This window comes from Pholis gunnellus (genome assembly GCF_910591455.1).
Source record: "Pholis gunnellus genome assembly, chromosome: 22".
NCBI lineage: Eukaryota > Metazoa > Chordata > Actinopteri > Perciformes > Pholidae > Pholis > Pholis gunnellus.
Window position 1 is genome coordinate 11,615,050 of NC_136549.1, and position 14,777 is coordinate 11,629,826.

Genomic DNA, 14,777 nt, shown 5'->3' on the forward strand with positions numbered 1-14,777 from the left:
CAGTAACCCAACTCGTACATCCTTCCTCCTCAACTCTTGATGGCTTTGCTAATTTACTGTGCTTTTTGTTGCCTCGTTTTAACTCTCCCTCTTTCTCTCGACTCCCACTGCACACAATTGTGTTGTGGGTTAGCCTACAGCGTGAATTTAATCAAATCTCGCTTTTGTGCTGGCACCTAACTAGGGGGGGATTCAGGCCCAGTTGGAGAAGGAGAGCAATTAGCTGAGACAAGGCTTGTTAATATTCCCCATCTGAACACCCCCAACAGGTCCAAAACACCTTTTATTTCTAATCACACCTGCTGCTGAAAGACAGTTAGGCTCATTCACCCGTGATGTAACTGAGCCAGGGAAGCTGTTTACAGTTTATACTGTTTATGTAGTAAAGATGCTTTTTTCGGTTATGCTGTTCTTCTCTCTAAAGTGCAATCGGTATCGACACCGGCAGCTTATCTCCACACCGAGGCTCAGTATCAGAGGAGAACACTGCTGTACTGTACAGAGAGATATACGCGCAGAGACACACTCACCTTTGACTGTCTAGTGAGAGTGGTCCTGATTGATGCCCCCCTCCTGGACTTCCTTAACATATGCTGCGGGCCAGCGGCAGGGCAGCGCCTAACTCAGACGGCCCTGAGGCCAAACCATAATATACCACCTCGGTTTTATCATTTGATCCCCTCAGACTGCAGAGTGAACATTAAGAAAGAAACATACGTCAGTGGTGTTTAAAACATGGACCTCTTCTGTAGGAATTGAAATAGTTTCACTATGTGTGACATCTGGGAAATATCCTGACATTAGTTTCTTATAGATTTAAAGTTCAATCAGCCTGTTATGTCTCGAGACTACTTTAGCAGCCACTGTCATTCTGTATCCCTGTGAGAAATAGATGCTAAAGAGTATACAACAGCGTCATTGCATATGTTCACATCTCTACACCATATTAATCTGTATCTCAGCCAGAACTCACTGTTGCCCCCATCTTAAGACTGTGTGTGTGTGTGTATGTGTTGAGTTATAGCATGTCAAGACTGACAGCTGGCTAAACCCAATTAAACTAGTGACCACATTCCTGGGGTCCACCATTAAAGGTGACCCAATGCCCCTCAACACAGACCAACCGAGAGCGGCTTGTAAAACATGACAGATTTATCATCTTGCCTCTCCTTTCTGTTTTGCTCTACAAGCTATTTTCGGTTGGGTTTATGTGTGAGCATACACACCTTGTCCACGGAGATGTGAGGAATACAAGAACTCGTGATCCAACATGATCTTGGCTGTGTTTGGTGCTCTTATCATCTGGTATTTTGCCTATTTGATGTTGGATAAATACATAATCTCTTGTTTGGATTAATGGAATATTGTGTCAGGGTAGTGTGCAAATATCACAGCAGGTTTTTACAAATAAAATAAGTATTTATTGCCATGTTAAACAGCCAGATGAAAAAAAGCAGTAAAAGACTATTTCCACCACTGTTTGCAGAGGTCACCCAAGACAGTTTATGGGTGGATTTTCACATTCTTTACTCGAGGAAGATTCAACTTACAGTATGATTGTGGGTGACGGCAGACTTAAAAGTCCTTGACATCGTTTTATTTAACTGCTTATTCTGTTACCTTGAAGTGAAAGCTTGGCTGTCTGTCTGCGCCACTATTCACTAAACACATGCAATTTAGAACAGTAGGTCAAAGCTCATCAGTAACCCCCCATTTCTCTCTCTCTCTCTCTCTCTCCTCTCTCTCTCTCGCTCTCTGAGCCAACAGGTTGCAGCAGCTTCGCTCCCACCCCTCTTCTCAAACTTTTCTGTGCTACAGCCGAGCCCAGGAAAGAAAGTCTCTGTCATTCATCCACTCTTACACACATTCAGACACACCCACCTCCTCTTTTTCACGCAGACACAGACACACAGATACGCACATTGATTCTCGTGTACCATTCAGTCGATTATCTCTGATAACGCCGTCTGCAGGAGTACAATATCAATTCCAGACTTTTTTTCCCCCCCCTGACTTGGATGAAACCTTTTTGTGTATTTTAGGGGATATTTTGCCCCCTTCGGCCGTCAAGAGGTCGCCTGGATTGGGAAGATAACAATGATTCACTTGTCTGCATTGGTAAGTGAGATTGTGTGGGCCCATTTTAGGACCGTAGTCAAAACCCATAACTTTAACTGCCCTATAATATGGTGCTTTACTGAGAGTTTTGAATTCTTAACTGCCCAGATACCCTTGTTACAGCATAAGTGTCTGGACTTAAGCCAACACCTTTTATACTGAGTCTTTACTGCTGCTCGTTAAAGTACAATTTCTCCATTACTGTCTAATATTAATGTTTGCTGTTTGTCCATTTTCTTGTTGCCTGAATTGCCTTTATGTGATAAGGTACAGTAATTACCTCAAATCTGTCTAAGAACATGCACTTACAAACACACACACACCCCATGTCCATGCAGTGCAGATGTCCTGAATGCATGTATGTGTGTGTGTGTTCATCTTTGGTATGAGCACTCTGCTTCTCTGCAGGAGTTAATGCAACTATTTTACACCTCTAAACGCAATAGGAGCATAAAAACCAGATATCATTCATTTAACGGTCATGTCAGCTCTACTGTAGTCATGAATAACAAAAGAAGGCCAGGATGTTTGTACGAGCGTTGTCAGGAGATGAAACTATGTAGAATGAGTTGTGGATTTTTCCTTCCCATGCTTAGACTTGTCTGCCGCTGGCTGACTGCAAAATGCAAAGGGACATTAAGACAGTATGCTGTGTGTGTGCTTTTATTTGTTTGTGCGTGTTTCAGCTGTAGATCTGAATAGCACTGCACCAAAGACATCGGCTATCATACATTGTAGTCCTGAGCTGTGTGTGTGTAGGTGTGTGTGTGGGTGTGTGTGCCTTTTCACTGTAACCAGTTTCCCACCTACGGGGATAATCCATCCTGTGAAGTGGTGAGGTGGAAAATGCCATTATGTAGAAATAGCTGACGCGCAGTTGGACTTGCAGGGTGTGTGATGTGTGAGCGAGTGTGTGTGTGTGTGTGTGAGAGTAAAGGAGATAGGGAACAGAGAGGGAGTATCAGAGACAGTAAACTTCATTTTGCAACATTATTTAATCCTCTCGGGGCAGTGATAAACTACAGGTCTCGGACACACAATACTCTGGACAAAGTGCTTGTGATCCCAGCATGGTGTGAGGGATGGATGCAGTGTGGTGCACGTGTGTTTTTTTTGATGTGGGATCGTTGCAAGCACGTCTGACTAGCTGATCACAAACAAGGACATATTGAGGTTTTGTTGGAATGAGCTGGGATTTATAGCATGACTATGTGAATAGCAATGTCTTTCTGTCGGTCGGTAAGTCCATCACTTCCAGACAGAAATACCTCAACAACTATCCTATTGATCGCCAATGGAATTGTGTGAAGGTAGTCATGGTCCCTTGTGGATGAATTGCAATGATTTTGGCTACCCCCCTGACTTTTCCTTCATAATGCCACATTTTTCCCCAATGATTCGGTGTATGACCAAATACCTGCAAAACTAACTCCCATCATCCTCAGTCGTTCTGTCTGCTTAGTGCTCACTGGCAAATGTTAGCATGCTAACAAGCGAAACTAAGATAGTGAACATGGTAAACATAATACCTGCAAAATGCTGACGTTAGCATTTACCTCAAAACACAGCTGCTGGCAGAGCTGCTGGCAGGGCTGTAGACTCATAGTCATAGTTATTGCAATTTCTGTAGGGGTGGGTCAAGTTTTAACTTCATTGAATCTTTTCCAAAATCATTTGGATGAACTCAGAAATACATTTTGGTCAAGCTAAAACCCAAACTCTTGTATTTTCTGCATTTCTTGCATTTTTGCACATTACTGAACAACAAGGATCCGCTGCATGCCTCAGGACACTTCTGCCACCTTTGACCTCTGATGACATGAAAAGATAACGCTTTTCAAAAACAATCTCAGCGAATTTAAGCCGTTTGCCCGTTTGCTTTAATGAACACCCGTGCAAACCTATTTAAAAATCCCGCTGTAGGATAGCTACAAGAAAGTAACTGTGTACTTCTGCACTCGCTTTCATTCATCGAAACACGCGTTTATCCTCGCTAATGCTTCATGATACATGCTGAGACAGATCTTAGATCTGCATTGGTATGTGAGGGGGGGGGGATGGTCGTTTTTTGGCTGTGATACATTAGAGTTCAAGTCGAGTCAGCTCTCACTTCCATCTGCAGAGGCTGTAAACTAGTCAGCCTTAAGCCATTCTTGCTTTGTCTGATTCAGAACAGGTGGTCAATTCTATGGAATTCCGATTATTTCACATTGATCCGATTTATTTTTTTAGTGCTTTATCATATTAATTTACGGTTTATATGCTCTCATGAGGAAACATTTGAAGTGATGTGTTGGCAGATAGCTTGATTGATGTGAATATTTTCATCTCGTGTACAGCGAAGGCAGATCTCTCTTTGATTTTAAAATGTGCAAAACCACATGCTCATACAGCACAGATACTTAGGCACACGTGCACACTTATGTGGGTGCGGGAGTTAGCGAGCTAATGTAAAACACACCAGCACAAACCATTTCCGAGATCACAGTTATTGCGCTGAACATGTTGCTCTCTGATGGAGGTTCATTCATTTCAAATGGGATAATCCGTTACTGCTGCGTGATTCCTTTGCCGGGGCGATTTAAGTTTTGGATTTACTCTACTTAGGCATTGATGATGCTCACTTAACAGAATGTTTTTGTAGCCTTTTCTATTGATACATTTCTGTGGCCCTCAGTATACATTTAACACTCAACACACTCTCAGGCTGCAGGATTCCTAAACTGAATTTGAAGTGGATTAAGCCGCACGAATGCAGTAAAGACACCACAATACGTTAGTATTATTGCAGTATACTTCAATTCTTGCACGTCTCCAGGACGATATGCTGGTAAAGCAGCTGCAACGTTTCAATAGGACTGAATTGCATCCACTCAGTGTCTTATGCCAAGTCATAAGCCTGAGGCTAGTATGAGGCTAATATCATTCATGCTAACCTGAAGTTTCCTCCGTCTGCCAAAAAAGAAGAAGAGGAGGATTTTCTGTATTCCTGGAGTGTTCCTGGAGTGTTACTGGACCTCCACTTACTCTGGAACAGCTAATACTCCCTTTTCGTCAACTTGCAACTTCAATTGCTGTGAAGAACAACTCTGCTGTCACCAGTGAGACTCATCCGTCTCAATAAATCTATGTTATTTCTTTGAAACGCTCCCATGGACCGTCACCATTCATCCCACGCATAAAAATAAAACATGCTTCAAAAACATGATCCTATATACAGTACAAGCAGAAAAACAACACTACATTTTGGATTGCAGATAATTCACATGGTTCCCTTTTACCACAAATTCACTATGGTGTCACACAAAACATAACAAGAGGGGCTGATGGAAACTGTAATTAGACACACTTGGTGTCTGTTACAGATTTGCCACGGGGCTACATTTTTTTGACCAAGTGTAATGTTGGAAGCGCCACTCACACATCGGAAGCGATGAGCCGTGCTGCCCCGGCCTTTAGCCCTGTAGATAATCACCCCTGCATTGTGTGTTCCAGGGCATTGCAGGCCCTCAGGGTGTTTAGATAATCCTCAGTCTTGGACAACATCGTCCAGAGGGTTTGGCTGACCAGTCCAAATATCTTTTGCACCTGTCGACTCATACAAGAGCTTCCTTGAACCTGTCACACCGCTTGAATTTTCTGATGAGGGACAGTGCATCTCTACCCTCATCACATGTATTATTGTGTACAAGCCCAGCAGTTAGTTTGTTACCATTATGTTCTGGTACGGTAAGAAATAGGATCTTTTTTCTCACTTATGAACAGTGTGGACAGCGGCATCCATCCAGGTCAACCTTTATTGGTGCAATAACTTTTAACGTTCATGTAATGTTTACACTCAATAACTGCTTTTAATACCTGGGTTGTGGACAGTTTAAAAGCCTTTTTTGATGCTTTTATTTCCATGGCGTCATCGGAATCTGCTGTAAATCTGTTCACAGGGAATGTATAGATAATGATGGGTGCAACATTATGCTAACCTCATGTGTATTGGCCTAAATGAAAGTTTCACGAGAAGGTTTTATTGACCTGACATGTAAAGTGTGTTTGTTATCAGCATATCTGAAAGTCTTCAGTGTTTGTACAAAGACATCACCTCTGTGTTCATACATGTATTTAACACTGTGTTACTGCAGGTATGCAAGAAAGACTCTCTGACTCTTCAGAAAATCCTTTCCAAATTAAAAAAAATTGCAGATTATATTTGATCTTTTCGTGCCTCTAATGACTGTTTTCCCACTCTCTACTCATCTGTGTGCTTTCAGATAACAGGAAAGAAGAACTGGAATTGATGATTGTGGAGTGGAATTTAAGAAGGGGATTTGTGCAGAGAAGAAGAACTGGGTGGAGGAGCAGGTGATCGAAGGAGGAAGAGTATGGGCTGCTCTTCAGTGTGGATCTTCCTACTGTCCCTTTCTCTCTCTCATCAAAGCGTCACAGCACAAGCTGAAGGTAACGGTTGACAAACCTACACCCAAAGGATGCACTCAAACACACAATTCAGGAATTTGCCTCACATTATCCTCCTCTATATTCTTTTCAAATACCCATATAGCACCATCAAGCTTCTTTCTATGTTTTTTCCCATTCATTTAATCAAGATTACAGTCTGTGACTCACTCCCGCCGTCACCTTTTTCTTTGTTAGCACCATCAGTTTGGCACCTTCGGTTACTTAATTCTGAGTCAACACCATATGTCTGATTGTCAGCAATGTGCACAGATCCATGAATTAGATGACTTGATTTCTCCGGCCAAAGAAAGGGCAGGTGCTCGACGAACGCAGTCTGAGCGAGTGCGCCGTCATTAAATCTCTCCACACATGGATTGATACACGGGGCAGACACTAACCCGGCTCCGCTTTCTCTCCAGACTGTTAAACATCTGCTGGCCTCATGTAGAGTACGGCACTCTGTCTGCCAGCCTGTCAAACTCATCTCCCAGATACAGAACCTTAGCCTCAGGTGCTATTGGATGTCGCCAAAAGGTCAATCAGCCAATCAAAAGTTAGATTTCCACTACATGGAATGCGGTTGGCAGAAAGTTGGTAAAGTTGTTGGGCAGAATTATGAAAGGATATAAATAACCCAAGGACGCATTTTGAAGCTACTGTTACCATTTAACTGTAACCATTTATTCTCCACAGTGTCATCATATGACTGTCTAGCAGTGGAGGCATGTGGTCGGTTTTAAATGAATGAGCCATTAATTCATATTTTTACATCAACAATGAATTAAATGCCTTTGTGCAATGCGAGGAGCCTTCAGGGAATTTTCACCCACCTCAGCAGCTCGATGGAGCTTTTTTTTAGCCTCTTTTCAGCCACTAATTGAATGTCAGGTGGCCACAAGACTGCAAATGAATACACCACGCTGGATGTGTAAATATAACATACATTTAATATGTTAGCCGTAACGACTTCATTTGGCGGTAGCGGCCGAGCCGGGCCCAAGCAGTAAGTGTATAACTTTTAAAATGTCTTTTAAACTGTTTTAATACCATTATTTGAAAATGTTGCGAAGAAAGTTGCACAACAATATAACTATGTAGCTTATTCAATGTGCCCTATTTTCTGGCTTGCAAGCAGCATCACCCCCGTGCATCACCCTAATAAATAGCTTTAACCGTAACCTTAAATTCATTAGGCAGAGTTTAGGTGTTTGGGGAATAACCTACAGCACAATTTTGGAGAAGCACTGTTTATCTTTTAAATGTGATCTGCATAGCTTAATCTGAAAGACATAAAGCGAAGCAGTTTCTGTGAGCGTGCATAAACATAATGATTGTTGGTGCAATTGGCTGTGATGGGAAGGGGGCACCAGCTGAAATGTCGCTTAGAGCACCAAATCAGGGTCAATTCTGACAAATAGAGCCACCGCACAGAATGACCTACCAACACAATGTGCGCATGTGCAGTGATTTAAAAACTGCACTGGGCAGTGCGACGTTTATTCAGCTGTAAACGTCGCACTCACGCATCACCTCATCACGTATCAACTAAAGTTGATAGCAGAGCAACATTAGCATTCACTTGGAGTCATGTTTCTTGTCCCCCAACAAGCCAATATTCCTTCTCTTCTTATCTATGATTTGGTCTCCAACCAACTCTTTAGGGAAATACCTGCTCCACTCTGTTTACCTGCTGGTTGTTCACTTTCTTATTCTGCCGTTTGGGTGCTGGGCAGAAATGCTCAGTAGAGCTGAGGTGAAGTTCAGAGTCACTCAACATGCTATTTTATGTATTATAGGGAGTAATAATGCAAGGAGTCTGACCACATATCAGCGTAGACTCAAACAGTTGTGCAAAACAGTTCAGTAACAGCAACCGATGCAGAATTGTCCCCTCGCTTTGATCCAGGTCTCAACTTATTGTCAGCCAGCTGGTTAGTGGCTATGTGGTTCTCTCCATAATCTTTCAACTGCATTGAATTCAAATGATATCCACAACATAATGACGGGAGTAGTAGACTGACTTACTTGTTTAAACCCCCTGACTGTCCAACAGGGCAGGTACATGTCACTATAATAACACATCTTGGAGTAATGACTGCGCCTTTGTCACATCTCATTTAACATTTCTGTCCTGCGCTTTGCAGCTTCTCTGCTCCTGCTATCACTTCATTTCTTCTTCTTCTTCGATTTTTACATTCATTTGTCGGGATAGAATCTGATCCTGACGGCCGTTTTTGAGTTGTGCTCTCTGATGGTTTGCAGTAGTGCATCATTATTTCGTGGGCATTTTCTTTCCTGGCAGAATTGTCTGCGGCATATGCTGTAAGGCGTAAATCAATGGTCTAACAGGTGTACGCAACCTTTGAGATATCAGCATAGATAACCTTCAAGACAACCATTCCTTATCCCTTAGCATGTGATGACTCCTTATCCTTGCCATGTGGTTCTCACCTGCCTGTCCAGACAGACAAACCTCTGGATAATTTATCTTTTTTTCCACCTCAGTCTGTCTGTCTGACAGGGACCAGCCTCCAGTTGCTTCCTGCAAAGTCTCCACAATGTGGAAAGAAATGGAGATGACCAACGTTGTTGAATCCTATTGTTAAAAATATGACAATAAAGCTTCCATGTAGTCAGAGATAGTAGCTCAGCACCAGAGAAAGACTGCAGAATGATATTCTCAATGATATTTTGTTTCCTTGGTGTGTGGCCAGAACTGTATAGGTGTGTGAGGGAGAACATAATGTTAGGTCGCCACGGGCTGGAGACATATGTCTCCCCCAGTGAATCCTGGGATTGCAGCCAAAGGAAGAAGGGGCGAGATAATAGAGGCGGGAAAGCTCTGTAATGAAATAGAGGACAGCAGAGAAGCTGAGTTATCACTTACAGAACAATCAGTGGTGCCTCTCTCTTATTCACGAGCCTAATCAATGCTGTCGTCACTGTGGTTTATTGCATATGTAATGCCAGAATATTGACTCAGAGGACGTTTGCACTTGCAGCAGATTTCTGTGAGGAGTGTGTACGTTTTGCTGGTACAGTACTGTGCATCTATGTGGGAACATGTGCAAGGGAGTGCATCTGAGACAGAGTTGAAAGAGCTAATGTGTGTGTGTGAGTGTGTGTGTGTAGTCAATGCATCAGCGTACCTTTTTTGTGCGTCTGGCTGAACTACACATTGAAACGCATCTGAATCCTGCCAAACGCAGCGGATCCTTACGTTTAAAGCGCTTGTTTGCTCGAGCGAGGGGACTGACCCTGATTTTGGGTGTGTTTACCTTATTATTATAAGCGTTCCTCTTCGCTGTACTAAAGTTTTATTGCTGGAGTGCTCAGAATATTGATAGTCTCTTTGGCTCACTTGTGTCTCATTAAACATTCATGGGGATTTGTGCGGTGCTCTGGCTGCATGACAGAAAGCAAGTAAAAGGACAAATCTTATCATGATGGAACATGACTGCCACCTGGTGGTCAGCGTAGGGATATTTAGGAATGACCAGCCTCACCCAAAAAACGTATTTGATTGTAAAAGGTTAGGGAAAGAGCATGCAGCTATTTTTTTCCCTTGCACCTCCCTCCTTGGTGTTTGTGCGCACGCTAATTCGCACATTCTTCTTCCCTCAGCATGCAGGACGGTGGTGCAGGCGGACATAGTGTTTCTGGTGGATGAGTCATGGAGTGTGGGCCAGACCAGCTTCACCAGGGTCAAAGACTTCATCTCAACCATCGTCTCCTCCTTCCAGGATAGTGTGATGGGCAATGAGGGGGTCCGCTTTGGAGTCACTGTCTTTGGCGACGTGCCGAGGTAAAACTCAAACATAAACACGGGCACGAGATGTCAAAGAGTTGCACACAGAAAGACATCAGAAAGACTAACCATTACTTTAACAACATGTTTTTTTTCTGCATTATACAATGCATTTATATGCTTCGAGGCTAAGGAACTTTATTCAGAGAAACCGAACAAGACATAAACATAAAGCGATGTTTGTATTAGCTATTCCACTATTTCTACTTGATCCAGTTTTGCTTTCCCTGTAATTTGTTCCTTGTAGGATGCAGATTGCTTTGACCGACTACAGCTCACTGAATGAGGTTCTCAGAGCCATCAAAGACCTCCCCTCTGAGGGGGGATCCAGGAGGATTGGCGATGCCCTCCAGTTTCTGGTTGACCCTGTGTTCAGCCCCGTCATGAGTCGAGACCATACCCCAAAGGTACGATGCTTCAACCAGGGAGACGTGAAAACCAATCCAGGGTGACTGCGTATATGGATTGCAAAAGCTATATCCTCTGCCCTTGAAACATTCCCACAAGCTGATTACGCCCACTGTTACGTACGTAGGTAATATCAAGCAAGAGCAAATGTACAGCAAAGGAGGTACTTCTTTCATGCACGTTAAAAAGCTGAAGGGCTTGAATCCTGTTAAATGTATGACAAAGTGTGGAGACACAAGCAACTGGGAAGTGATTCAGGATTACAACCCACACTACTCCTTCCAGCTGGCCACTGACATGCATATGTAGTATGTTCTGGCCCTGTGCGAAAGGAAATGACGAGTCAGAAGTGTCTACGTGTACTCCAAAGAACAGAAAGTGGAGGCAAAACATTTAGCGTCTGCCACGGATTCAACATGCTCAATCGGCTGAATGGCTGTCGATAAAGGGACGACTATAGTGCCCACAGTGCCAGACACGCCGCAACAAGACCAGTCGATGGTCTGAGATGAATCTGCTTTGCCACGGGATCCTAAATGATGATGTATCAAACTGGTACTGCTCTTAACTTTGGACCCTAACCCAATTGCAATCGTCATCATCTTGATTAAACTTGTCTCATGAGTGCGTCGTCAAATATCCAAACACTCTTCCAACAGCTCTCCATTTCTGTCAGCTAAATGTCTCTGAAAGTCGAACACTGTAGTAGTAGTAGCCTCCGTATAGAAACAGCTGCTTAGCATTCCTCTCTATCTCCGAGCGTGCGTGCGAATCATCTCGCAGCAGCACACTTGACGTGGGAATACAGATAATTGAGGATTAGGCTCATATATTGAATTGCGCAGCCAGAGCACATGCAGAAAAGCAGTTACATTTTCATATCGATCATATCGTCTTCGTTGACTGAGAGGTGAACTTTGAATGAACTGGGTACCTTTTTATTAATGGGCAAAATGATCAGCTTCTGTGGCAAACCAGCATCTTTGAATTCCACTCTGTCTTTGGCTTCGATTTATTTATTATGTATTCAATTATGAGTGAAACCATCTCAAATGTCCGTGGGGGCTTTTTGAGCATAGCTGTGATTGCAAGGATATGTTCTCTTTACCCAAAGAAAATGTTGTGTGGAAGGAGGATAAATAAGTAAATAAGTAGAAACCGAGCGACTTAAACTAACCACGCTGGTATTATTATGCAAATGATGAAGTTATTGTTTGATATAGATGTTATATTATGTTTAGTGACTTTGCATAAGTGCTTTTTGTTCCTCTCTCTTTTGTACAGATCGTTATTTTGATCACAAACGGACGTTCGGACGACCAGGTCGATGCCGCAGCCAGAGCGGTGGCTGACAATGGGATTTCTCTCTTTGCAATAGGTGAGTGTGTGGAAGTTGGTATTGTGAATTCCTCCCAACACCCTCCCTGCAGCGGCCCCTCACATTTTATCCGAGCTTTGCCAGCTTATCTGCAGTGTTTGCAGTCGGAAATCCACATCGTACATTTGAATTCATCGGATTCAGTGTGGGTATTTGTGAGCGTGTGAGAGATTCTTGTTTCTTTGAGTGTCTGAGTGCACCCGTGCAGGTGTATGCACTGTATATGTATGTGCAAACATAACAACACCTACTAAATATGTATCCAGCTCCACTGTATATGTAAAAGTTCACTGTCTGATACCGTGTGTTGCATCAGCAAAGCTTCTTTATCCTATACAGTAAGCCTTTCCCCCACTCATGAATACACACCGCTGTTCACCCACAAGTGTACTTACACGTATCTTTCGCTTTCTCCTACACACACACACGCACAAGCACACAAGCCCACAACTTACTCTCCTCAGCTGGGAGCGGTGCAATAATTACTGCTCATTAGCCGATGGTGTGCTAATCGCAGCCATTATTCATTAGACGATTCAGTGTCCTCCATCTGCACCTCTGACACTGTGGCTTGCTCCTCTCGTTCATCACTCCCGCAGAGAAGCTGCGAGTTGCACTACTAGTGCAGATGCATGTATCTGTGCATGCAAACAGCTAGTAAGAAAACAAATGCACATCCTGTTCAGGTGCAGGTTTCACATAAATATAATTGTGAATCAACTCTCCCAGAAGAGTCTTTATCTTTTGCCCGTAACTTGAGATAAGTGCCAAAGAGTGTTTGAAAAGGCTGCGTATGTCTGCAGTATGTATGTGTGTATGTGTTCGTACATCTTTTCTTGATTTGAAATATATCACTCAAATTGCCACAGCTCTCCCTAGTGGTGTCTGTAGGAAAATGAGTGGAGAAGTTGTCAAACAAAGGACTTACACCACATTATCATTGCTCTGTAATTTGCTATTCACTAGCTTTTATTGTGCATTGATCAAGTAAAATCTACAACAGGTCACTCACTGTGGTAGTTTTTATCTAGCGTGTCAAATATTAGTCGAATAAGTGTGTAAAGAGTACTGATTTCTTTTGACTATGCTGTGACCAGGTGTTAGGGGAGCTGATGAGTCAGAGCTGAGGAGGATTGTGTCAGAGCCACATGAGGAGCACCTATTACTGGGCACTGACTACGCTCTCCTTCAAAGCATCCTTCCCAAACTGTCACGCAGAGTGTGTTTTACCGCCTCGGAACCACCCCTTCCTGTGAAAGCGTCCCCGCCCGGTGAGTCAATACACACGCAGTATGAAAGCAAAGTCTTTCATAACAAGCTTAGATATCCTTTCAAAGGTTCCCTCACACTGACAGCTGTTTGCATTTATTTATTTTGATGGTTTATTGCTTGAAAAGTAAGATGTTTAATAGATTTATTTTATTTCACTCTGCTGTGGAGTCTTCTCACTAAGATGGATTTATCTTGCGAACACATTTTTACATCCTTAAATGTTTTACATGTTCCCTGTTCCTTTTTTACATATATATATATATTTCATATATATTTTCCTCCCATCCCTTCTCCTCCCAATCCTAGTTGAAGAACGTGTGGTGGGTCCCAGAGACCTGCAAGTTAGCGAGTTGGCCCACGGTTCCCTCAGACTGACATGGAGCGAGGCCACAGGAGATGTCACCGGATATCGCCTCCTGGTCTACCCTCTCAGCTCCAGTGGACGCCTCCCCCTACAACAGAGACAAGTGAGGGATTACGCATATGCATGAGAATAATTGAGCTGGACTGTAACGGAGCATCGTCTTATTTTCCCACCCAAACATCCGCTACTGTGCATCCCTCAATTCTTCATCCTCAGGACTGCTAATGACCCAAAACTGCAAGTCACCTTTGTGACCAGAACTAAAATGCAAGTGAGTCATCTCTCAACGCAGCCTGAGTGATTTGTGAAAATTCCATCTGTGTGGCTCTCCACAGCTGGCAACAATGCATTTAATAGGACCAGTATGATATCCACGTCTCTAGCGCTTCTGTGTTTATGCTTGTGCGTACTGTTTTCATGATAACACTGTGGTTGTACCCTTGAAAGAACAAAAGACAGTGCACACACACGCATGCACACATGCACACACTAAGCTCCTTTCATTGTCTCCCCTGTATGTAACAGGTTGATCTGAAGGCAGATGTTAGCACAGCAGTGGTGACGGAGCTGACTCCTAAAACCGACTATTCGCTCACTGTCTACGCCATCTACCCCAGCCTCATAGGAGACTCTGCGACAATCACCGTCCAGACAAGTGGGTGTGACACGCCGTTGCCTGCTCATCCACCTTTTAGAAAATACACAAATACTTCTGCACGTTTGTTGAGGATTTACCTCGCTTCCCTGAGCAACAATGTTCTGCCTTGTAGCCCCTTTGCCTCAGGTGTCGAACTTCCGCGTTATTGAGGAGGGCCTGTTCTCTCTGCGCCTGGGCTGGACGCTTCCTCTAGGGAAGCTCAACGGATTCAAGATCTTCATCCCAAGATGTATGCCAACATTACACCATGCAATTATTATTATTGTTATTAGAAAGGTTTTTTGCAGTATTTATAATCATAATCGTATTTGTAACTCGT

The 14,777-nt window shown here is 43.3% G+C and overlaps 1 protein-coding gene across 1 annotated transcript in view; it reads left to right on the plus strand.

Annotated features, from left to right (window-relative positions):
• Nucleotides 1–1,998: 1,998 nt before the first annotated feature.
• Nucleotides 1,999–14,777, plus strand: part of col7a1l (collagen type VII alpha 1-like) — a 49,956-nt gene continuing 37,177 nt past the window's right edge. Inside the window, exons 1-9 of the mRNA XM_079184125.1 lie at nucleotides 1,999–2,118; nucleotides 6,384–6,570; nucleotides 10,195–10,375; nucleotides 10,626–10,785; nucleotides 12,071–12,164; nucleotides 13,262–13,435; nucleotides 13,743–13,903; nucleotides 14,326–14,455; nucleotides 14,571–14,687. Coding sequence (XP_079040251.1) covers nucleotides 6,495–6,570; nucleotides 10,195–10,375; nucleotides 10,626–10,785; nucleotides 12,071–12,164; nucleotides 13,262–13,435; nucleotides 13,743–13,903; nucleotides 14,326–14,455; nucleotides 14,571–14,687 — 1,093 coding nt within the window. The 5' untranslated portion in view covers nucleotides 1,999–2,118; nucleotides 6,384–6,494. The remainder of the gene's footprint in view (nucleotides 2,119–6,383; nucleotides 6,571–10,194; nucleotides 10,376–10,625; nucleotides 10,786–12,070; nucleotides 12,165–13,261; nucleotides 13,436–13,742; nucleotides 13,904–14,325; nucleotides 14,456–14,570; nucleotides 14,688–14,777) is intronic.